General features: G+C 38.5%; 1 protein-coding gene and 1 pseudogene across 1 annotated transcript; both read right to left on the bottom strand.

Annotated features, from left to right (window-relative positions):
• Window positions 1–4451: 4451 nt before the first annotated feature.
• LOC132218442 (transmembrane protease serine 11B-like protein) lies at window positions 4452–25071 on the bottom strand. The gene is made up of 10 exons (XM_059669663.1): window positions 24915–25071; window positions 16702–16817; window positions 12468–12586; window positions 12304–12371; window positions 9876–10036; window positions 9179–9217; window positions 8494–8668; window positions 7503–7762; window positions 6884–7026; window positions 4452–5348 (listed from the first exon to the last, which is right to left on the bottom strand). Exons 1-10 carry the CDS (start codon window positions 24920–24922, stop codon window positions 5187–5189), a joined length of 1251 nt encoding a protein of 416 aa, XP_059525646.1. The 5' UTR covers window positions 24923–25071; the 3' UTR covers window positions 4452–5186.
• Window positions 20120–20780, bottom strand: LOC132212225 (large ribosomal subunit protein uL1-like; annotated as a pseudogene).
• Window positions 25072–25315: the final 244 nt, after the last annotated feature.

The raw sequence follows: 25315 nt of genomic DNA, 5'->3' as shown, positions 1-25315 counted from the left end.
CCTGTGCACTCCTTCATGTGCACTTCTCTCAGTGAGTTCACATGTACCATGTTCATTGCTTTGTTCAAGTTCATTATTCCCCTCACCTGAAATGCCAGCCTTTTTCCACACTCTCTACCTGCCCAAATTATCCCTTCTCATGAAAACCTACCTTTTGTAACAACAGATCATCTGGGTAGCGTGAGGGGGGAGGAGGGTTACTATGTGCTAGGCACTGTATTAAATGCTTTATATTCATTATGCTACATAGCCTTGATACTGTTATCATTCCTACTTTGCAGACAAGGACCTGGACACTTGGGAGTTAAGAAACTTGCCTAAGTTTATACACCTGGGCAATAGCAGGGATTCCAACACAGGTCTGATGACTCCAATGTCCACGCTCTACACTATACTGCTCTAGTGTGCCTTCCAAGACCATTCTTGGGCAATTAGTCCATCTTTATGTAACCTTACCTTCTGAGAAAGCACACTTCCCAACTTGGTCCTGTTTTGCTTTGTCTACTAGTATTTCCTGTACAGGGGTGGGTAAAAGTAGATTAATAATAATAATAGTAATAATAAATATAAATATAATACAAGAATAAATTCTGGGTTTCCAGTTCCAGCTCCAGGTGTTTGGGGAGTAGCAGGGAACATGTAGCCGTCGGTCCCTGCCACCATTTCCCATGGCCACGTATTCTGCGTCTGGGCCTTGGTCCCGAGTCCCTCATCCACCTGTTGTGGAACTTGCTTACAGGACTGGTGATATCCAAACAACAAGGCGTCCTGAGTGCGCATGGATGAGATATCTTGAAGGGTTATACTGAGAAGCTTATCGACTATGGGAAGCTGGCAGACGCCAATCAAAGAGCCCTGCACATGGCTGACTTCTGGCTCACAGAGAAGGACTTGATCCCAAAGCTGTTTCAAGTGCTGGTTCCTCGGTACCAAGGTCAGAATGGGGGCTACACGAGAATGCTGCAGATCCCAAATCGGAATAAGCAGGATCAGGCTAAGATGGCTGTGATTGAGTATAAAGGGAACTGCCTCCCACCCTGATACCCACCCCAGAAACTATAGAGAGTGATAGAAGGACCCTGTCAACCTGTTTCATCAATCCATGAGAAAAGCATGTAGATTTTTAGTTGAAGCAAATTACTAAGAGGCTAACTTAGTGCTGTAAAAAGTCAACTATTATTTTGAAACTGTCTGAGCAGGCTCATTTGTAAAATAAATTACATAGCCACATGAAATAGGAGAGTTGGGAAAATAAAATCAAGGGGGAAAAATGAATGAAAGCCCAGTTGAACATGGGCAACAATAAAAAGATCCATCTCAGCCTTCACAAGACTTTCTTCAGAGCATGCTGAGGGCTCAGGTCATCTTCTTTCCCAGAAGAGTAGCTTTTTTAAAAAAGAAAGCATGCCACAAATTCAAGGGTATTTTTGTTGTTGTTGCATTTGTTTTTGTTTCTTAAACACTTTTTGAGAAAATGAGTAAGCCAAAAATTGTAAGAAAGTCAGCAATATATGAGCAGGTCTAGAGAGGCATATGGAAAGTCTTGTAGCTGAGAGTGATTACAGAAAAAAAAATGAGCAACTATAAACTAAAAAGATAAGATTCCATAAAAAGCCCAGTAAAAAACGTAAATGGATCTAGATACTGGTTTTATAGACAAATTATTTACAGAACCTGCCATCAACTGAGGACATTGTCAAAGCCAAATCTATACCAATAAAAGGGTAATATGCTAATTAGGGCAGACATCTTCCGGACGACCTTCCGAACACCCTTCCAGACAAAGCCGCAGCAGCTGCCAAGGGCCTAGGCTCAGGCTGGCAGTGGGAACCAAATTCACCAGGTCAAGATTCAGAAGGCATTTTTATATAGGATCAAGCGAGATATATAAAATACTCCACAAATATAAATGGTTTTGTGAAAGTGCTACTGGCATCGTTTCCCATTGTGAACTTCGTACTAGTGTTAGGCACTAACCAATGCTATAATGGGTTTTACTCTTTTCAGAATATGCAAACAAACAAAACAACCTCAACAAAGAAAAAAATGTGAACTGTTCACACTTCAGGTCAAAGTCCCTTCCTTATCATGGACTTCTGTGATGGACTAAGAGGAAGAATGATGTAGGATAAATATTATTTTGCATCCTTGGCAAGGTTGCTAAAATCTATGTCTCAATGTCTTCATCCGAACTAAAATAGTGGTATAGTTCATAGAACATAAGGATTAACTGGGATAGGACATGTAAAGTTATTAGAATTGTTCCTGACACATAGTAAGAACTCAATAAATGTTAAGTTTTACTGTTTAACTAGTGGCCCAGTGCATGAAATTCATGCACATCAAAAAGGAATTAATTAGAGGAAATATTTTAATATTGCTATTTGCCCTTTCTCTATAATAGACGTGTCAGAGATGAAAGAAAATTAGTAAAATGTATATGAAAATCTTCCTCCTATCAGAGTCTGGGGCATGCCGCGGGACCCAGAGTCAAATCCCTGCCCACTCGCATGCACCTCAAAATCGCGTGAGACCCAGACCTGGTTGGCCCCACTCCCATCAATCCCCGCCAGGCAAGGGGTGCAGCCTCAGATCTCCCATCAAGCTCCACTGGGCTGGGGGCGTGGTGTCAGGTTTCCTGGCCTGGCGCCAGGGCGGGGGATGCGGCTTGAGGTCCCCAGCCCGGCACTATGGAAGGGGGTGCAGCCTGAGGTCCCCCGGCCTGGCACTGGGGTGGGGGTGTGACCTGAGATCCCCCGTCAAGCCGCACCAGGAAGGGAGTGCAGCCTAAGTTCCCCCATCAAGCCCCACCAGGCAGGGGGCGCAGCCTCAGGTCTCTTGCCCTGGCCCAGCGCCACACAGCCTCAGGTCCCTGCTGATCATTCTTTAAGGTTTGCTACGGGAACCCTGCCTCCACTGTGGGTGCAGCCATCTTGTGACAGCGTGGCAGAGTGAGGGTCAATTTACATATTACCTCTTTATTATATAGGATTTCTTATTGTAATGAATAATACAATATTTGATGTTACTTATATAACCAAATGGGTTAAATAACAAGGTAGATAATAACTGAATTTAATATGCCAAGACTTCTTTAAGAGTCTTTGGTCTTTGAACACTTAAAAAAACTAGGGTTATAGATGATGGAAAATAACTTATAACTGCCATTAAAAACAAATTTATGAAACTCTGGAATAACTAACTTATATGGTTGTATATGATATATATTTATTCCAGGTCTTATATAGAAAATGGTTATAGGTAGAGAGTAAAATCTATATTTTCTGGGAGGAGAAAATTCAATAGGTAAAACATTTCCTTTTATATATCCAAACTTGGTAGTGGAAGCTTAAATAAAATTTAAACACTGTTTAAGGACTCTTGTTAAGCCTCTGAGTCAAAATTTTAGTAGAGACTGATAAAAATTTGTAACCTTGAAAGATGAATATTACAAACTAAAGTCACTGAATTTATAAATAGTGTATGGTTCATAAAACAGGATTCTGTGCTCACTTCCACAAACGGAGACCAAGAACATGGCCAGTAATTAGCATTTCTCGCATACAAAACAACCAACTACAGGCAGGTATGTGGGTATGGATGCAACTGTCTCTTGTTTGGATGCAACTGCCCTCCAGCCTCCAGTGACCCTCCTTTCTCCTCAGCCCCCAGCCGCAGCTTCCAGAGCCTTCTCCTTGGTCATTCCATCATCCACTTCTGAGACCCACAGATGTCATTTTTTTGTGTATGGTTGTTTCTGAGTCGCCAATGAACCATGAGCCCTCAAATCAGCCAGAATTCATTCCTCTGAGGTGGAGGCTGCCGTCACAGCCTGATCAACCTGCATCTGTGGGCCTCCCTTACCTGCCTCTCTCTGGGCCTCCATAACCACGGGATCATGTGACCCTGGTCCACTTGTGCCAGTTCTGTGAGTTAGAGGAGGAGAAGCAGAGCACACCCTCATCTCTTAAAGTTGTAAAACCAGCACAGCAACAGAGCCCTTTTCTAGGAAATTCAGAAGCCATCCTAAGAAGAGTGAGGTGGCAACCTGCACGCCATGAAAACCTCCTTGGCCCGGAAGGCGAGGCACATCCTGAGCTCTATCTGCATGTCCCCCAACTCTTTTGCTTCCTGGAGAAACACTTCCTAAACCCAGAGCTGACACTCATGAGAGGATGGACAATCACCTGACCAAACTCCACAAGCTGCCTGGCCCCATCCCTGGCTCATTCAGCCTCATCCTCAAGTGTAACTAGGAGCCTCCCTTGCCCACTGCATGCCCCTGATCTGGCCCAGCCTCTCCTTCCTGCCTCCTGGTAGCTGTTTAACTACCCTGTTGCCCTTTCCCAAGTATTTGACCAAGTGGAAGCAATAACAGAAAAATAAAAGAAGGAAGTCACCTGCAAAACACTAATAAGAAAACAAACAAAAAGAAAAGAAAAATGTTATATTGAACAAGGATAATCTACTTTTATTTTTTTTCCTTTATTTTTTTAAATTTATCTTTATTGTTGAATATAAAATACATTAGACATCTCCATGTCTTCTTTTTATATATGTTACAAATAAAGAATTTCTACAGAAGCCTGTATCAACATTGAAGAATTAGTGCACCTGGTATCTGTAAATCTAAGCTGAATTGTTTCACCCAGTTTTGCTGGTGGTGAAATTCTTTGACTAAAAGAGTTGATTAGCACCCAATTAAGAGACTCTAAGTTAGTGCCTAAATTCTGACAAGATTTAGTTCACAATCACAGCCCTTCTACAAAAACTATGATCTGAGGGCAGATACAGAACATTCCAACCCACTTCTCAGAAGGTGTTGGTTCCAGACTCTCACAGTGTTGCCTGGTAACTTGCAATAGACAAAAACATGCTTTCATAATTCTACAAAGTCTGAATGCCTAAAACCAAGAGCTGTATTTCATGATGTGGGTGCATGAAATAGAAAACAATTAGTAATTGTCAGTTTTTTATAAGAGTGCTTTCTTAGGCCTTTTTTTGACTAAACATGAAATTTCTTCTTTTGTGGCGTCTGCTTAAAATTAAAGTTTATAAATATTCCCTCAGGACCACAATTTTTTCTAAACAATCATTGTATATGCTAATTGGAAATCCACGTTACATAAGGCTTAGGAGTAATAAGTTAAAATGACCTAAGATAGTTTCTACAAGATACTTTTCTCTTAAATACCAGTCTTGGAGGCAATCCAGTTGCGATAGGCAGTCACTCGCATATAGACACCTGGCTTGTTGATTTTTCCACATTCTACACCCCAGCTCACTATTCCAACAAGGTACCAAATATGTCGAGAATTGGGATAAACCAATGGTCCTCCAGAGTCACCCTAAATAAAACAAAAAGTATTTATCATTGTGAGAATTTATTCCCAGATACTTAAATTACCCTGTATGAAAAGCCAAGATGATGTTTGTGATTCATGCTTCATAAAGATCACAGGGAGGTACATGGTGTAAATCCATTCTTCATCCTTAATCATAACTGTGACTGGCCAGAATATATTCTCTGGGGCTCTTTGGAGTTGACCTGAACCTTGAAGGCATGAACTGATAGGTTATAAGGTCTAATTCCATGAGAAAGCTTTGGGAGACATATTATTAATAAACTTGCAATAGAGGGCTTCCTATCTGAGAAAAGTAGCCAGACCCCTAACCATGAGGAGGCTAAAAATATAAGAAAAAATGAGCTAAAAATAATTGAAAACTTTCTGAGGCGGATTTTCTTTTTTCTTGTTGGTAATCCTCATCTGAGGATTTTTTCCATTGATTTTTTTAGAGAGAATGGAAGGGTGGGAAAGAGAGAGAAAAAAAGAGAGATAGAGATTGATTGCCTCCCACATGCATCCTGACAGTGTATGGGATGGAGCCTGCAACCAAGATATGTGCACTTGACCAGAGTCAAACCTGGGACTCTTCTGTCCATGGGCAAACATTCTATTCACTTAGCCAAACTGGCTAGGACCTAAGACTGATTCTTTATTGAAATATGATCCAGATTATGGACTGTGATGCTAGACTACTCGTTTTGGATGCCAGCTTTCTCACTTAATAGCTGTGTGACCTTGTGCAAATTACATTACCTTCTTCTGCCTCCGTTTCAGTATCTATAAAATTATAATAATGAGAGTAGCTACATGACAAAGTCATGATTAAAAGGATTAATATTTGTAAAGGACTCCAGTTTGTACTTGGCTCAGAGTAAGTCCAACATAAATGTTTGTTAAACACTTATAAACACACTAGAGGCTCAATGCATGAAATCTGTGCACGGGGGCAGAGGGAAGGTAGTCTCTCAGTCCAGCCTGCACCCTCTCGCAATCCAGGACCCCTCGGAAATTGCCAGTTTAGGCCCTATCCCGCAACTGGCAGTCGGACATCCCTCTCACAATCTGGGACCCCTGGCTCCTAACCACTTGCCTACCTGCCTGCCTAATTGCCTCTAACCACTCTGCCTGCCTGCCTCATCACCCCTAACCACTCACCTGCCTGTCTGATCTCCCCTAACCCTTCTGCCTGCCTGCCTGATTACCCCTAACTACTCACCTGCCTGCCTGATTACCCCTAACCACTTGCCTGCCTGCCTGATCACCCCTAACTGCCGCCTGCCTGCCTCATGGCCCCTAACCACTCTGCCTGCCTGCCTCATCACCCCTAACCGCCTCTGCCTCGGCCCCTGCCCCTGCTGCTTCGTCCAGAAGGACATCTGGAATGATGTCCGGAAGGTCGTTAGGCTGTCTGGTCTAATTAGCATATTATGCTTTTATTATTATAGATGTTGCATATAGGGAAGAATCACTTGAGTGCCACAGCTGAGGGAGTTACATATATTTGTAAGTCCAATGTGAATAATGTTCAGACTTACCTGGCAGGCATCAATATGTCCTTCCATGTACCCAGCACATAGCATCGTGTCCTGCACCATACCATTGTATGCTTCCCTAGAATTACAACTGTTTGTATCGATAATCTTCACAGGTGCTTTCTGAAGTATCGTTGGGTATTTACCTAAAATAAGTAAATATTCTCAGCAAAAGAGCTGCTCTGAAACAGAGCAAGATGAAAAATTTGGTTTTTCCTTTGTGCATAAGACCTATATTTGACTCTTGCTATTCTTAGGATGAGAAAGCTCTCTTAGCCCTCTCGCAGTAAAACCAATGAAAAAGAAATGTTCAGAGAACAATTTGAACCATCCTCCTAGTGCTGCCTTCCTATGCCTTTGTCTCTCTTTTTACATCTTTGGACCAGAACTTTCTCACTTAGGTTCTCCAGCTTAGAGAGTTTTCACAAGTTGGTCTCCTTAGAATGTTCTAAAGCAAGGCAATTTGCAAAGCCACAGCTCCAAATGCAGCATTTTCTGAGAAGTTGCCTGGGAGTACTGGGCATCCAGAGGTAAACAATGTCTTTGACTCTGTACCTAACTCACTAATTTCTCTTGTTGCTTTTGTACCTTACTCACTATGTTAAGATTTCCCTGGACTTACCATTATACGAAAGTGCTCCCCATCCTGTAACAACAACGCCTTCACCTGGTAGAAAAATCTGTGTGGCTTCGGGAAGACAAACTCGATGGACATCATTCTTAAATAAAACTTTTTCAGTGAGCAGTATAACTGCAATATCATCATGATGTTCGCCTGGGATGTAGCCTTCATGAATAATAATTTGTTCAACGTAATGTTGCATATAGGGGGGAGTTACTTTGGTGCCAAAGCTGACAGTATAGTTTTTTGGATTTAGTGTCCTAAAGAAACAAAAATCATTTTGTATTTACTTCAAAGTGATAGAAATACGATCTGCATCTATTATACCCCTTTCATGACATTAATTTTTCCTTCCTTGATAATCCATTAATAGTGATAGAACCTGACTTTTAAATTAATTTTAAAAGCCTTCTTTGACTCCTTTCAATATACACTATGTAAGGCTATGAGGATACATATATAAAAATAAACCCATGCCTTCAAAAAATTTAAGTCTAATGAAAGATGGCATAAACACAGGCAGTTATGATTGCTTAAATGATTGTGTATATAATTAGTGGGACCACAGTTATATACATGCACTAGGAAATGGACCATTTCTTGGGGAAAGTAGCATTTTGGGTGAAACTATAGAGCTGAGTCACATGTGACTACAAAATGACAAGGGGACAGGCCCATGAAGAGGGGGAGAGAGTTATGAAATAGGATGAGGTGTTTTAGCAACTACAAGTAGTTGCAGTATAAAGTGACATGAGATAAGAATCATGAGAGATAAATATGTCATAGTATGAATGAATGACTCGTCCCGTTCTTATTGGTAAAGTAGGAAAGCCTTAGATTGGTTTACCATATCATTTATCTTCCAAACCTTCCAGGACACTTTTGAGAATGAAAGGGTGTGCTACCGATAATTAAACTGCGATAATGGAGGTCAACTGGGAATGTTCCAGGGCTTTTGGTCCCCCTAGCCTGGGCAACATGATGAACTTACTTTTGAAAGCAGTGAGCTGCAGTCACCAGGTATCTGTCACTGATCAAAGATGCCCCACAGTAGTGTCGGCCATTTATTTTGAGACTTGCTTGCCAGGGCCATTCTCCTTCCCGAACATTGGAACCTCCCTTGACTCTATCATATGTAGCTGATATCCTTGCTCGTCTCCCACAGCCTGTCAGAAGGAGTCAGTTTTGTTCCATTGAGAATAGGAAAATAATGTTGATTTGATGACAAAGCTGAGAGTGAAGTGAGATATTCTTGTATGGTCTGTCTGACAATATCTTACACTGGTAGGAACAGAATCATCTCTATAGGAATCACTAGCAACCCCAGAATCACCTCCATAGGACCTCCAAGACATCTCGGCACTTGAAGAGTGTAAAAGCTGTAGGAGGCATGTAAAGTCATGGTTAAGTCCATGGCCTCTGCAACCATACTCCCTGGTTTGAGTTCTGTTCCCACCTTTTACAAGCTGGTTGAATTTAGGCAAATTATGCCACTTCTTTGTGCTTCAGTTTCCCCATCTCTAAAATGGGGTGATAGTAACTAATTTAGAATGGTTTAGAATGGATTAGTAAGTTGTATGTAAAGCACGTAGACCTGTGCCTGGCCAAAAGTAACAAATCTTGACTTATGTTTTAGATCGTCTTACATATTTAAAGTAAAAGGTATCTGAACTTACGGTTGTTGATAATCCTTTCAGTATCGACCTTATTGGTTTCTGAAAAAGAACAAAAAGGACATGGTAAATAAAATACGTGGCATTAGTCCATTGGCCCTGGAACCCATGGAGTGAGATGGTAGGTACAGTAACACTCTCAGGATAAAATGTCGATAGGAAGGAGAGAACATGGGTTTATTTGAATTGTTCTTTTACTGTATGTGAATGTGATATGAGTATCATCTTCATAGTTCCATGTGAGAGATTGCCTTCTACTTAATTAAAATTATATTGTGTATCACCTAGAGTGAAAACTACCAGTGTCTTCCTTTGTAAGAACAGGAAGTCCCCACAAGTGAATCTGATTCCTGTTAGCATACAAACATAACTTTTAAAAAGTGAGCTCTCATAAGAGCAGATCCTATGCAGTTTTTGAAAGCCACAGGAGATCCTGAAAAGAATAGCAAGACACACCATTACTTCTAGGAACTGTTCAAAGGTTTACTATCCATTTTTGAATAAGAATTAGCTTTTTTCCCACCAGACCACTTTTAAGGTGTGACATTTGAGTGTTTTTAGTAATGAAGAATGCTCTGATGTAAAACAATGACATTCATTTTAAAAAAAATTGAGTATCATGTTTGTTTCTGGTGCTTGTGATATGTGTCCAGATAAAAAGAAGAAAGCAATACTGTTGTCATCTAACACATGAGCTTACCCACAAGCCTAAGAGAATTAGGATCTGTAGTCAAGGCTCCTGAGTTGTTACTGAGCATCTGCTGTAAGATGCTTTCAATTCTTCTTCTTGTGTTTGCCTTCATTGATCTGGGAACCTTGAACATCAGCAATATATGTGCTGTCACGCTGTTGCTATCAGGACTGGAAACAACATAAAGGTGTCATATGTTGCTAAAAAATTACATTTCCTTCTTTTTTTGCCTGATCTTTCATATCTTGATTTCTTCTGATTTTTAGGGGTCTGTGCAGTACCTTCACTTTAATCACAGGATTATGCTTCTAACTACATTTTACTCGGTAACAGTATATATGCAGCTATATTATTCATTTTAGGAGATAAATAGTTCTACAAATCTGAAAAATAGGAAAGGCCTGAGGCACAGGGTAGAAGAACTGGGATCATTTATTCAAACATTCATTAATCATTTATTGAGCAACTGCTAGACAAAAAACTGGGCCATGCAAAGGTGACTAGGACACATTTCCCACCCTCAAGAAATGTCCAGATTTGTAAGGGAGATAAAATATGTATACAAGTGACTATAATAAATATGTCAGAAGTGGTAAGATATTTATCTTATCTGCTGATAATAATAATAAAAAAAGATAAGTCCCTTTTTACTTAAAAGATCATAGAAATTTTCATGGAAAAGGTGACATACACACTGGCCCTTAAGCATTTTTATTGCTGCTTCATCATCAAGCAGAAAATGTCATCAGGCGAAGAAGAGGAGAAATAGTACTCCAGAATAACTAGAGAGCAATGACATTAATTGGTGTTTATTGGCCATCTGCTGTGTTCGTAATACTTGCTTATCACATTTATTATCACACTTAGTCTCCACAGTGACCTTGCAGCACAGGTGTCATTATATTCATTTGATAGACAAGGAAAACTTGAGGTTCTGAGAGGTTACCTAAAGTGCTCGAGATTGCACAGCTACTCAACTAGGATCCAGATTCAGTACGATTGACTACAACCTGGCTCTTTACATGTGCACTCTATCCCTCTGCCCAGTCAGCTAGTGACAATGGTGTCTAAGAGACCGGACTTAGGAAGGCCTTTAATGCTAGCCAAACGCCAGCAGTGAAGAGAAGTTGAGAAAAATCATGCTTGAGGAAGATCACCTGACTGTGGTGCTCAAGGCAGATTTGTTTGAAATGGAAAAGGAGAGGAAGCTCAAGAGTTTGGCTAATGGAATTGCCAAGCATCCTTGAGGGTAGTGTCTGAAGTGACACTATTATGCTTTGGATCTCCCTAATGAGCTACCGTCTTTTGGCGTATAAATCAATAACCATTCCCAGGAAGCATTCAGCTCATGGGAGTGAGAGTTTGATTATTGTCACAGGGTGTGCCAAATGAGACACTACCTCTCCATCCCTCCCTATAGATAGCTGAAGTGACTAGAAAGATTGTCTTGGTATCAAAAAAGGAAGTCTTCTGGTCGTTGCAGTTTTGTCTAAGAGGTACATGGCCCTTTAATTTTAGTCTTCTATTTCTTTCCAGTACTAAACCTAAACCTCAATGTTAATGCTAGTTGAAATCTTGATTTATTGTGCAATTCCAGCAGTTCCGTGAGTTCCAGAAGTAGGGGAAACGTAGGCAGTCTGGTGGCATTGATGAAGGCAGCAGCATGATTCCCTTCATTTGAAATGTGTTTATTTGCAAATTGTTGCATGCATATTATCTTCTTTGATCCTGAGCACAGTTTTATGGGTGATGCAGTGTAGGTGTCATTATCAACATTTCACAGACAGGGGAGCAGATGCAAAGTGGTATGGTGACTTTCCCAAGTTTCTAGGGCTCCTAAGTGGCAAAGGCTGAGCTCAGGTTGTCTATTTCCTATTCTAGGATTCCCTCTGCTTTTTCATGCTACTCCAAACCCACATGCAGAGAACACAGCACAGGTATTTCACTTCTTGCTGTGGCGATATACCATGCTTTGATGCCTGAATATCAAAGCATGGTATAGATATGTTCCTTTCCCTAAGAACTCTAGAACAGTTCTATTAAGTGCTTAGCTGACTTGCGAGGAGGAAGACAGGAGAAAACAAGACCTGTGTTTATGCTACTGCTAAATAAAAATGTCAGAGCATCAAACATCAGTCTTAGGGACCATCTAATAATGTTGTCTGAACATAAAAATTTAGGACACCAGAGGGATATATTTTCTTTAATTTAAGGATTGATAACATTTTCAATAGGTCTAATGAACTCAGTTATATTGCCTGATATTTCCTTTGGTTTTATACTGAACAATCTGACACTTAGCTTAGGACAATATTGAATATTAGTAACTCATTGGCTAATTACTGTAACATATTTATAGTAGACTTTTATAGGAGAATTATAAGCATAATAATATTATGGTGGGTTGATCTGTTTTATGTTACTGTTAGTTACTTACACCAGTGTGATAACTTGAGAATTGAGATATTGTTTGTAAATGCTAGAACTCTGAAATGCATCAGCCATCTGTTAAAGAGAACACATAGAGTCAAACATCAAATTCCAATAACATATTTATATTTCAGAGAATTAATGAGTAAATATAGGAAAATACTAATTTACCTTAGTCTCAAGAATTGTGCTAAGATAGTTATTTTCTGGTGATGTCTCTCTTTCATAATTTCTATTATATGGAATATCCAGAACCTTAAAGTTACCTTGGTAGTAGTAGACTGTGTTTTCTGTGAGATAAAGAAATGATGCAAGAATTAGTTAAGTGAAATGGGTTTACAATCCAGATATAGATGACATAGTAATACCAACTAGTAAGAACTGTGCTCATATTAGATATTGATAAATGCTGTGAATCTTTCTGGCATGGTTGATTAGATAACCTGGGCATTGTGAAAACTATTTATAAGACTAAGAATGAAGTAGATATATATTAGACAAAAATCATAAAGAGTTGCCACATCTTGATGAGACAGGTAGGACCATATATAAATAAAATTTCTGTCCAGAATAATCAATTGTCAGACAATAAAAATAGTTACCATTGCCCTAACCAGTTTGGCTCGTGGATAGAGCATCGGCCTGCTGACTCAAGCGTCCCAGGTTCGATTCTGGTCAAGGGCATGTACCTTGGTTGCAGGCACATCCCCAATAGGGAGTGTGCAGAAGGCAGCTGATAGATGTTTCTCTCTCATCGATGTTTCTAACTCTCTATCTCTCTCCCTTCCTCTCTGTAAAAAAATCAATAAAATATATTTAAAATAAATAGTTACCATTTATGAAGTACTTACTGTGTAAAGATACTTTACAAAAGCCAGATGAAGTATACCCATTTTTTCAGAGAAATGAAGTCTTAGAGATATGCAGTAACTTATCCAATATCACATAGCTAGTAAGAAAGCCAAGGATCAAAACTCGGTCTGTCCAAAGCCCACACTTAATCCATTACATTTCCTTCCTAAATTTTCATAGACACTAAGCTGTTTGGTATCTGATGTATCTTACCTCTAATCTTAATCGATATTAAGCATCTAAGAATATGTTAGATACTGTATAACTGTATCTAGCATATAATAAGCTCTAAACAAATGTTAATTTTATTTTGCAATATAATTATTGCCTTTAAAAACTATTTTGTGGAAGACACAGGCTCAATGAGGATTAAATCATTACTAATGAGATACCCATAAGGATAATTAAATGATAAAGTTAATTGTTACATATGAATTCAGAGAAGGGAGATACTATACTTAAAATAAAATATGAACTATTTTGCTGTCATAAATGTGAAAATATTTTACAGTGAGAAAGGTAATGAGAAAAAAAGCCAGAAAGTGCTAAATATAATGCTGAAAATGGGTTGGTTATAAATAATGATATATGGATGAAAATTATTAATTGTAGTTAGCTTATCTGTAAGTCAGGGATCCTTTACTACAGAGACCAAGTTTTGCAATGCTAGTTTATTAGGTTTTACCATAAATATCAAAAGTAGACCTTGAAAGTATTCAAATTCATTTTTTATAATTTACTATTCACAATAAATGCTTCAGTTCTTGATTAGGTTCCTAAATATTTGTTACCTGTTACAGCAATTAGGCAGCCATGAATATTTTTCAATGTAGAAAACAATAAATTGGCAAATTTTTATTTCAACTGCATGGAGCATTTTTCCCCAAGTACAATGGATAAACTGAATATATAATTGTCTAAGACATTTAAGACTAAGAAACCATACTCTGGAACAAGGAAATCAACCCTTGAATATCATATTTTTAATTTAATTTTATGCAGCAACCCTAATGGGCCACTGGGATTGCTCACTATGCTGAGGCCACTGTGCATACAGCCATTGTGCTCTGTTGGTACCTGATGAGATGAAAATAACCCCTTAGGGATGAGGTATTGATAAGGCTTACTTAGACTTTATGATTAACATTCCCAGCTCTATTGGTTCAAATACCAATAGCAATTGAGAAAGATGGACTAAGGGGCAGAAAGAAGGAACATGTTTTATAATTTCTGCATGTCTTGGTTACTTATAACTTATTTCTGTAAAGAAAACTTACACAAACACATGCTGTTGTCATTTTGGGGGATTCGTTTATACTAGGAGTTCTCTATTTAATAACATAGTTTAAGCATCAATCATGAGAACATATATATTTGAAGCTGTCAGAGTATAAACACTTCTATTTTCTCCTGTTTTTAATTCCAGATTTGGGAAGGGGGGAAGAAAAAAAGGTGGAGGGCTTAAGTTGAAGGGAAAAAGAGAAAACAGCCATGACTCCAAATAAAAAACTATGAAGCAAATATGACAAAAACTGAAATATACACTAAGGTGAGAAAGGATATAGAGCAGAGAGTCACCTCTTCACAAGTTGAGATGAATAAAGATTTTTCTAAAAGTTCTCAATGATTCTATGATTCTAGTAATAAGACTTCAGATTCTAGAAAAAGATAAGGAATATTTCTGTAGAGACTTAGTTTGACACTGCAGAATGACAGCAGTGAAAATAAAAGTGAAACCATACTACTGTGACATTTTTATTATATGTGGTCTAATCTCCCAGCTGAGGCAACTTGCTGGAGCTAAGCTGGGGTGAAAGGAAGAAGTCAAAATCCCTCTGCCATAATTCAGAGAGTGTAAATTAAGGAACTATCCTCAGGGCAACCCTGGATTCTTAAGCGTTAAAAACTGAAGGTAAGTGTGCCCCAGTGTTAAAGAAAAATAACAGACTGAATAAGAGAACATTTGAGCGGACAAACCAAAATATAAGCTCCAAACTCCCTTAGCCTATGAGCCACCCCTAGACTCACTTCCCACAATAATCCTTTGAAAATAGTCTTGTCCAAATCAAAAAGAGTAAATAATAATTACAAAGGATCCAGTAAGAAGCTTTTTATAATTATCATGAAACAAAGGAAAGCTTTTACTAGCACTTCCCATTGTCTTAAAGATATTATAGAATAAAGAGCTCAAAATATACAATTTAGTGAAGAAGAAAATCTGGAGGACTCAGTAAAGAAATGGAAGAGGAGCCCTGGCTGGGTGGCTAAATTGGTTGGAACATCATCCTGTACACCAAAAGGTTGCGAGTTCAATTCTCAGTCAGGGCATGTACTAGGTTGCAGGTTTGATCCCTGGTGAGAGTGGGTACGGTAGGTGATCAATGTTTCTCTCACATCAATGTTTTTTTCTCTCTCCCTTCCTCTCTCTAAAACGAATAAATATATCCTCAGGTGAGGATTTTTATACAAAATTTCTATACTATTTATTAAGGTTCAGAATAGAATTAAGACATTTTCAGACATGCAAGTTGTCAAAAACGTATACTTCTCAGAAAGCTCCTAGAGTAGAATATATACTCCACCATAACTGAGTACATAAAATAATAAAAAGAAAATATGGAATACAGGCATTAGAAAATTAAGTCCAACAGACAATTGAAAGTAATCCCCAAGATGTTACTGAAGTAAAATCCCAAGTGAATTGCTATGTAGCCAGGATGTGAATGAGCACAGAATCCTCATATTCCATAGTATAAAGTGAATAGATAAAACCAATAATTGAAAAATTAGAACATAACAATATTATGAATCAACTTAAAGAGTTGAAAGTGGTTGCCTCTGAGAAACTGGAAATAGGGGAGGAGGATCTGCATTTTTTATAAAAAGCTCTGCCAGTTAGACTCTAAATTATGAGTATATATAACTTTGTAGGGGGAAAATCCAATCATGCCAAGGTCATGGAAAAATGGTTAATGGTAAGCATATTCAAAACTAAAAAAACTGTAGTGATTATGATTACAGACCAGAAAGAAGTTTTATAAACAATGAAAATGTAAAATAATAATAATATTGCTTATAAATTGCAGGGAAGTGTGGGAGAAAAATGAGGAGTATGATGATTTTTTTTGTCTTTCATAGCAGGATATAAATACAATATTGTCTACAGTCAAAACATTATTTCTAATAGTAACTCCAACTATCCTCATGTTTTCAAAGTCTTTTATCTATGTTAAAGGGATTTTTATATTAATATTTTATTAGGAATAAAAATTAGTCAAAATGCAATATTATTTGTTTTATCTTCTTCACATAAAATAAGTAATGCTTTAATTATAAATAACATATATGATACCATCTTGATAGAGCACTTTTTCTGCCTATCAAATATGTAGCTATGCTTTCATATCTAGTATATTCTTCTATCTGTGATCCCAGAAAAAAACATTTTAAATAGAGATAGTTCATTGCTTGCAATTGTCTCCTCTTTTTTTTGTAGAAATGGAAATAAAGTTTACAACAAACTGTAATGAGTAAAAATGTATATTTTACCAACCTACTACCAGAAAATGAACCAGGAGACCAATAGTTATTCCCAGGATTGCCAACACTCCAAACACAATAAGGGCAATTATCCATAATGGCAAAGATGTACGGGAAGTTGTGACTGGTCTGAAAGAAAAGGACATACATATGAAGGACATATTTAAAAAATCAGTCATTCTAAATATTTGTTTTTCCTTTTGCTCATATCTAGAAGCTCCACAATTTAGGCACAGTAATAGCAAAAGACATTTTAAGAGGAGAGAGAGAGAGAGAGAGAGAGAGAGAGAGAGAGAGAGAGAGAGAATAAAGAGGGGAGGGAAGAAAGAAAGTCCATGAGCTTACCTTTATAAGCAAACCTCTCTGGATCTGTGCTATGAAATTATTTCTCAGGAGTTTGATGATTGGTGTGCCAAATTATCTATACTTAGCATCTAGTTCCTTCCCATGATCAGTGGATAGTGATAAAGTTGGTATCAGTAAGTGACCAGCTTGCCAGGTTGCAGGGGAAGAGGGGTGGAGAATTGAAATGTCTTAGAAGTTCTTAATGCCTAAGCCTATCATAATTCTTAAACTATGATCATAAGCCTATCTTATTTATTATTTCCTTACTAGGGGCCTGGTGCACGAAATTCGTGCACTGGGTGTGTGGGGGGGGGGGGAGTGTCCCTCAGCCCAGCCTGCCCCCTCTCACATACTGGGAGCCCTCAGGCGTTGACCCCCATCACCCTCCAATCGCAGGATCGGCCCCTTGCCCAGGCCTGACGCCTCTGGCCTAGGCGTCGGGCCCGGGCAGCGGGGACCTGCAGTTGCAGCGGGGGGCGCCGCGATTGCGCGGGCTCCGCCCCTGCCCCTGCAGGATGCCTCTGGCTAAGGCGTCTGGCCCAGGCAGCGGGGACCCACAGCTGCAGCGGCCCCGCGATCGTGGGCTCCGCTTTAGGCCCAGGCAAGGGACCCCTAGCTCCTGGGACTGCCAGCTTCGACCGTGCCCAGCTCCCATCGCTGGCTCCACCCCTACTTCCTGCTATCACTGGCCAGGGTGGAAAAGGCACCTGATTCTCCGATCATGGCTGGGGAGCAGGGCAAAGGCGGCCCTAGGGCCGCCTTTGCCCTGCCCCCCAGCTCTTAGCTCCCCCCTGGGTTTCCAATCACTGTCAGTGGCAGGGGGCTTCTTCCTGCTTTCCCTTTCGCCTCCCTGCATTGTGCCTACATATGCAAATTAACCGCCATCTTGTTGACAGTTAACTGCCAATCTTAGTTGGCAGTTAACTGCCAATCTTAGTTGGCAGTTAATTTGCATATAGCCCTGATTAGCCAATGAAAAGGGTATCGTCGTACACCAATTACCATTTTTCTCTTTTATTAGTGTTGATTATATATAAAACACACACAAATGTGAAGTGCTATATTGGGTCAAAGCAGTGTTCATCTCTCTTATTAGTTTGTTTATGGATATAATTCAAAAAACGATTTTTTATAGACAAGCATGATATAATCAACCTACAACAAATAAGATATTTTCACTGTTTCATTTATACAGCCAGAGACCTGGTGCATGACATTCGTGCACTGGGAGTGTCCCTCAGTCCAACCTGTGTCTTATCACAGTCTCTGACCCTTTGGAGGATGTCCACCTACCTGCTTGGGCCTGATCCCCAGCAGGTGGACATCCCTCTTGCGTCTGGGGCTCTCACAGTCCAGGACCCCTCACTCCTTACTGCCCGCCTGCAGTGGAGGCGGGAGAGGCTCCCGCCACTGCCTCTGTGCTCGCCAGCCATGCGCCCAGGTTCTGGCTGAGTGGTGCACCCCTGTGGGAGCACACTGACCACCAGGGGGCAGCTCCTGCGTTGAGTGTCTGCCTCCTGCTGGTCAGTGCATATCACAGCAACCAGTCATTCCGCTGTTCTGTCGATATTAGGGTTTTATTATATTGGATAAATACTGGTATGTGTTGAGAGCCACTGCTTAAGTTGAAATATGTGTAGAACTTTCCAGACAAAGAGGCATGGAAACATGTCTAAGAAGAGGAAACAACATGTAGTGCTCAAAGAATAGCCAGCAATTCCATTTTCTTGCAGCATGATGATTAATTTTATGTCAACTTTGGCTAGGCTTGGTCCCAAGTTGTTTAGTCAATCACTAGTCTACATTTTGCTGTGAAGATATTCTGTGATAAACTTTTATGATCAGTTGACCTAACAAAAAGATTACTCTCAATAATAAAGGAGATAATTCAGCCTCATCCAATCAGATAAAGTTTTCCATGGCCCAGCTAAAGCTGAGGTTTCTGGAAGAAGAAGGAATTCTGCCCTGGGAGTGTAACATGGAAATCCTACTTGAGTTTGCAGCCTGCCAACTTGTCCTATGAATTTCATATTTTCCAATTTCACAACTTTGTTAAGTAATTCCTTAAAATAAAATCTCTCACTCTCCAGATGATAGTTAGCTAGCTAGCTAGATGATAGATTAGATAGATATGATGAGTGCTATATAGATAGATAAATAAAAATTTATGTATATAGATATATATAATGTATTATATCCAATAGGATCTACCTATCTATAATCTATCTATCTATCTATCTATCTATCTATCTATCTATCTATCTATCTAACTATCTATCTATCTATCATCTATCTAGAAAAAGAGATATCCTCTGGCAGGGGTGGGCAACCCCTGGCACGTGTGCCAAACATGGCATGCCAGTAACTTTTGCTGGCACGCGAAAACCTCTCTTATAATCTTCCATTTACAATTTTTTTCTTGACATCTACTTTTTTTATTTTTCAGATAAATTCAGTGTAGGTGCATCTTAGATAAATAAATAATTTTACATAACAAGTTATCTTAAAGACCATAGACATGAATTGACGAGAGAGGGGAAGAGCAATTTCTATGCCTCTGCCTTAACTCTCCCTGCCTTCCTAGATCCGACCAGTGTTTTGGTTTCATCGACATATGCTTGTGAATCTTTGTTCTCAGTGATGAATTTTGTCAAGTCTCGTAATAGGAGTAGCCTGACAGATAAAAGTAGTAGCTTGTGCATATCTCTGAAGGTCAAAAGATGTAAACCTGATGTAAAATCTCTGTCATCAGTGATGCAGCAGCAAAAGTCCCACTGATGATATCAAACGGAGTCATAAAGTTTTCTGTCGGACTATCAGTGTACGTGTATACATTAAAAAATAAATGTATTTTTCATCATCATATACTGTGTTTTTGTTGCTCAAATGAATTTTATTATTTCTTCAAGGTTCTTCACATACGTACAACTTAAGAGATATCAAGTAGGAGTAACATGTTCTCAAAAAATTAGTGTTGGCATACAGAAGAACTTTGAGTCAGAGATTTTGCTGGTTTTGGCATGCACTCACAAAAAGGTTGCCCACCCCTGTCCTATAGGTTCTGTTTATTTTTTATTTTCTTTTTTTTAACAGTAGCAATATGGTTTGTTAAGCTGGGCCTTAGTACAGGTGCTGGGGTAGCCCATGGTGCTATTAATATACAAAGCCGGGACATTCTGCCAGTTCTTTTTGAGCAATGACACCAGGAAATTGACAACTAAGTGGATGTTGTACACAAGCTCACCTGTCATCTTCACGTGGCCAATAGCCACTACCAGACTCAGCATCTTCTTCATCTGGAACTTGATTGTGAATTTCACCTCATTGACTTTGGCCACCATGTTCTCATGTGGGTCAACAATGAAGGCAACTTGCCAACCTTATTCAGTCCTGGGCCCCAGATTCATTGGATCTGCTTGATCAGAGACTCTGAAGCCAAAAAGGCATGGTACAACTTGACCTGTTTCTTATTCTCATTGAGTTTCTTCAGCACCTTGATATCCATGTGGGGGATATCCAACACCTTGGCCTCATTACAGTGCTGCTGCTCCCCCAGAACACATACAGAGAATTTGGGGTGGGGAGTGGACTTATGACTAACAGTGCCCAAGAAGTGTTTGTCCTTCTGAGGGTCATAGTTCTTCAAACTGATCTGCAGTCTCCAAAAACTTCCGATACTTGTGCTGGTTCCTGTGCAGAACTTCCCATGCCACCTCGGTGTTTCAGGAGACTTTGCTGCTCATAATTCCTAGCTGCAAAACTAGGTTGTGTTTCTTTAGAGAATCCTGACATCAACAGAGAGGCAACAACAAGAACCACCTTTGATGTCAAACAAAGGTATTGATATTTTGTCTTATATGGTGGGTCTCCTCCAAGTGTGATTGGAGAATGACCTTAGCCAGACACACCTGGGAGTGTTTATTAACTATGCAGATTAGCATATCGTACCTCAGATCTAATGAATTCAGATTCTTAAAAGGGCCTGAGAATTTGCACTTTAATACTCCTGGTGCTGCAGATTCTCACTTAACCATGTCAACATCAGGGGCAGTGTTTATGATATATTGGATTTCAGATCAAAATTAATTGTGTTGATGTTTTCAAGAGAAAAAAAAAATTTTAATCCTCACAATTTTTTTTACTCTCTTTGAAACTATTTCACATTTATTTTTCCTCAAACCTCCAGCACTATCTGGTCCATCCTCAGTCTTAGCTGATAGCCTTATTTCCTAGGCTACTGAGAAACAACCAGGCATTAGAGGAGAATATTTACAACACCATTATTATATTTTTGAACTCTTTATCTGTACCCTACACTCTGCTTTTTCTTCATAGTTCTATAAATAACTATGCCCCTGTCATATGCCAACCTCTCCACCATCTCATTTCACTTTTAAACCTGTGTTTCCACCTGTTTCTAATCTATGTGCCAGTCATTTCAAACTACCCCGAGTTCCATGGACAACCCAACTCTTTCACGTTTCCATATCCTTGCACATTCTGACCTTCTACCTAAAATGCTCACCTCAAGTCTACCCAGTGAGATTACACTCAAACTTTATTACTCAACTCTGTCATCTCCTCTTCACTGACGTCTTCCATGGCCCAGCCTATTATGTGTCTACATTGAAAGTAGTTTTTATTTTTATATGGATATCATTTTACTTATAGTTGTGACCATGTTGTTGTCTGGGGCCATGTCATTATTTTTGTTTTATACTTAGGGAATAGCGTGGTGTCTAGCACATTATAGATAATACTTTTTGAAGAAGTGAATGCATGAAGGCAAGGGATATTAAGGACAACTAGATCATGAAGGATAGAAAGATAGATCAGAGGAATACAGTTTGTGGAAAGCCTTCAGTACTAATCAGGAGAGCCATAACTATCATGAAGACATGTGGTGATTAAGAAGATGAATCTGCAAGTAGTCTGCATGATGATAGTTTAAAGGAGGGAGAAAAATGAGAGGACCAATGAGTAAAGAGACTACTGTAATCTATGGGAACGTAGCGATGGAGTCCTGGATGGTGGTAGCAAGGGAAAAAAGTGATTAATTTGAGAAAGATTACAATATAATATTTGTCAGAACTTTGTAATTAGTTAGCTATATTGGTAAAAGATGGGAATATGTTAAAGATGACATAAGTCTTTATCTCAAGAATTAAAGGAGAGTAAATGAAGCCTAGAAGAGGTAATTTGAGGATAAAAATGATAAGTATTTTATATCTTGAGTTTGAGAGACATTTAAATTTTCAGTATACAACTAGAGATATCAGATCGATAGTTAATCTGATATCGATAGATATCAGATTGATAGTTGTGGATATCAACTGAAGAGTCATCCAAAAATAGGAAAGAAACAAAGCTGTGAAGCTAGATTAGTGTATTTTAGTGCATGCTGTATGAAATATTATGCAAAACTGGTATTTCTCTTTTTAAGACAGAGATTTGTTTCCATTCTAACTACAACTAATTTCTTGATTTTTCAGACATTTCTTGAATTGCACAGTCATATTGTTTGAAGTCTCTCAAAAGACTTTAAATTGTCAGCTTCTTTCTTAAGTGTCAAATTCAAAATATTGTTCACCCTTCATTGATATGTTAGCACTTACTTCATAACATAAGCATTCAGCTCCACCAAAACTGCTTTGCTCACTGCTTGGTTCTCTACACCCTTAGTCCACACCCTTTCTTTATACTTTTCTTTCTCCCATGAACTCTTACTCTTTTTTTTTCCTTAATAGTGTCTTAACTGAGGATTATATTTATACATTTCTTATATTGACTAGTTTTATCTTTAAATATTTACCTTCATATAGATTTGTGAAATTTTTTCTCTTATTTCTACAGTTTAAGAACTTGTATCATATAAGAACATAAGTAAATTTAAATCTATTAAAATTTAATCAAATAAGATGTCTTAGAATTCATTTAGACACAATCGTTTGAAAAAGAACTAAAATAGCATCCTCATTTTCAACTGTCCTTCATTGAAAACAGTCCAGAATTGTATATTTACACTTCCTCTCCTCTTTGTCCACTTTGATTATTGCTTGTTACGAGCTCAGATGCTCCTCTGGGTTGTAGCAATCTTTAGCTCATAACCTAAAGATCTTACAAACTATTACACCGATTAAATAGTTGCTTAAAAGTGACAGACTTCCCAGGCAGAAAAATCTCTCAGCTACTTAGCCAATCTTTCTGTAGTTCATACTACAAATTCTTCTGAAAAAAAATCACATAAGAGAACTTACTGAAAGAGCATACAGAATATTAATTATATCTTGTTATTAAAAACTTCTGACCATGAACTACTTTGGCAAGCTACCTTGGCAAGCATCTAGAACACAGCTTTCTTTTGAGATTTTTCCCATTTTATCCTGTAAGACTAACTGTAATTTTAAAAAATGGAATTGATAAAATGTGGTTTTGAAGTTTTGATTTTCACTCCCAGTGTTCCTTTTCTTCTCTTGGTGTTCATCATTCTGGCAGCCAAGTCCAACCACAGGCTTGACTAAGGTCTCTTCAAATGCACCTGCAGAATCAACCATGTTGCCAAATCCACTCAAGCTCTTCCTGATAATCAGATTAATGGCTCACTCTGAGCAGCTAACCACTGAATTGGGGTTTAAAGCTTTCCTAGGTAACTAGGAATGCTTAGGAACAATGGGTTAATCCTTTGAAATCTTTTAGGGTGGGAGTTCACACAAGTATCAAAATGTTGAAGGAGATGAAGGAGGTGGCCTATGAGTAAAAAGAAAATCACCCACCCAGCATAAAAGTGATGACTGTATTATAGGCAAAACAAAACAAAGCAATTGTGTTTCCTCTCTACTGCTAAATGTGTATGATTACTTTTTTTTTTTTTTTTTGCTGATATAGCAGAGCTGAGATTAATAAGAAAACATCAGGGTAGGAGTAATATAACATCTTTAATTAAAAATATTTACTTTAGTTCAAGAAAAAATATTCTTACTATATCTTATTATAGTGAGTATAATCTTCCTAATAACATTTTATGCGAATACTGATGTTGTAAAATAAATAAATGTGTGTGTGTGTGTGTGTGTGTGTGTGTCTTAAATGGCTCAACTATTGGCTCAAGATGAACATTTTTAGAGAAATATTTGTATAAGGTACGCATTCATATTACACAGTTACCTGAACATTAAATATTTTATAATTAGTTTTACTTAATTTTGCTATTTTGCATGCATTTTTATGAAAATGTTTTGTGAATTAAAAGTAAACTTTTAAAATGACATTAATTATCATTGTTTACTTCACATAATAATTATCTAGTTAGATACACGATAAAAATAAAAAGCACATGTTTATACATAATTAAACCATTCTAATTCATGATTATTTTACAGATAAAAATACATGATTAAATAGCTGCTTAAAAGTGACAGACTTTTCAGATTTTATATATGATTCTACAAAAAAAAACAGCTATGAAGCAATAATACTATAAGATTCAAGGCAATATTTATGATAGCACTTTAAAAAGCACAAAATGTTAAAAAACAATTAACTCATAATCATGATCACCACCAATAACAATTTAACATTTGATTTATGAGAAAAAAAATTATCTTTGTTTCCTCTTTTCCATTTTACAAGTCACACATCTGTTAAGCTGCATGTCACCTTTCTGAAGCACTCCCTGAATCACTGCACAAAACTACAGATTCTAAAACAAATATGTGTGTGTGATAGAGTTGTCTCCAGGCAGGAACTTTAAAAGTCTGTGGAAAAATTACAAACTCCTCCTAAACTCAATTATTTTACTACAGTCCTTGGGTGGGGGTCATATTGAGGAAATAGTTTAGTTTTATTTTTGTCGGAATTTTAGGCGAGCAAATCTCCACTTACCTATACATAATGTGCCGATATATTAGCTGTTGATGTCAATAGCAATAAAGGAAACTTCTGCACTTCTTTTGTCCTGATCAGTGGTTCTCAGGTAAATGTGCTAACCACAATGATACCTGGGATTTTAAGGGTTGGGTGCAATAGCAGAGGGTAATTAAAAAGAAACTTGTTTAACAAGTGTTGGTGACAGCTGTGCATCTGTGGTTAAAGGAAGAACTGAAAATCACTCTTTGAGTTGTATACTTAGAAAAAGACAGCAGACATCATTTGGATTGGTTGCCTGAGAGGTCCGCCCAAGAAATGCCACCACATATTCGTGAATCAGTGCTCTGACTCAGATTCCATCCATTCCTTTTATGATGCAGAACTCTTCCTCGGTGAAACCAACTCCACTCACCAGA

The sequence above is a fragment of the Myotis daubentonii genome, chromosome 1 (assembly GCF_963259705.1).
Source record: "Myotis daubentonii chromosome 1, mMyoDau2.1, whole genome shotgun sequence".
NCBI classification, from domain to species: Eukaryota; Metazoa; Chordata; class Mammalia; order Chiroptera; family Vespertilionidae; genus Myotis; species Myotis daubentonii.
This window is presented reverse-complemented; position numbering and strand designations above follow the sequence as displayed.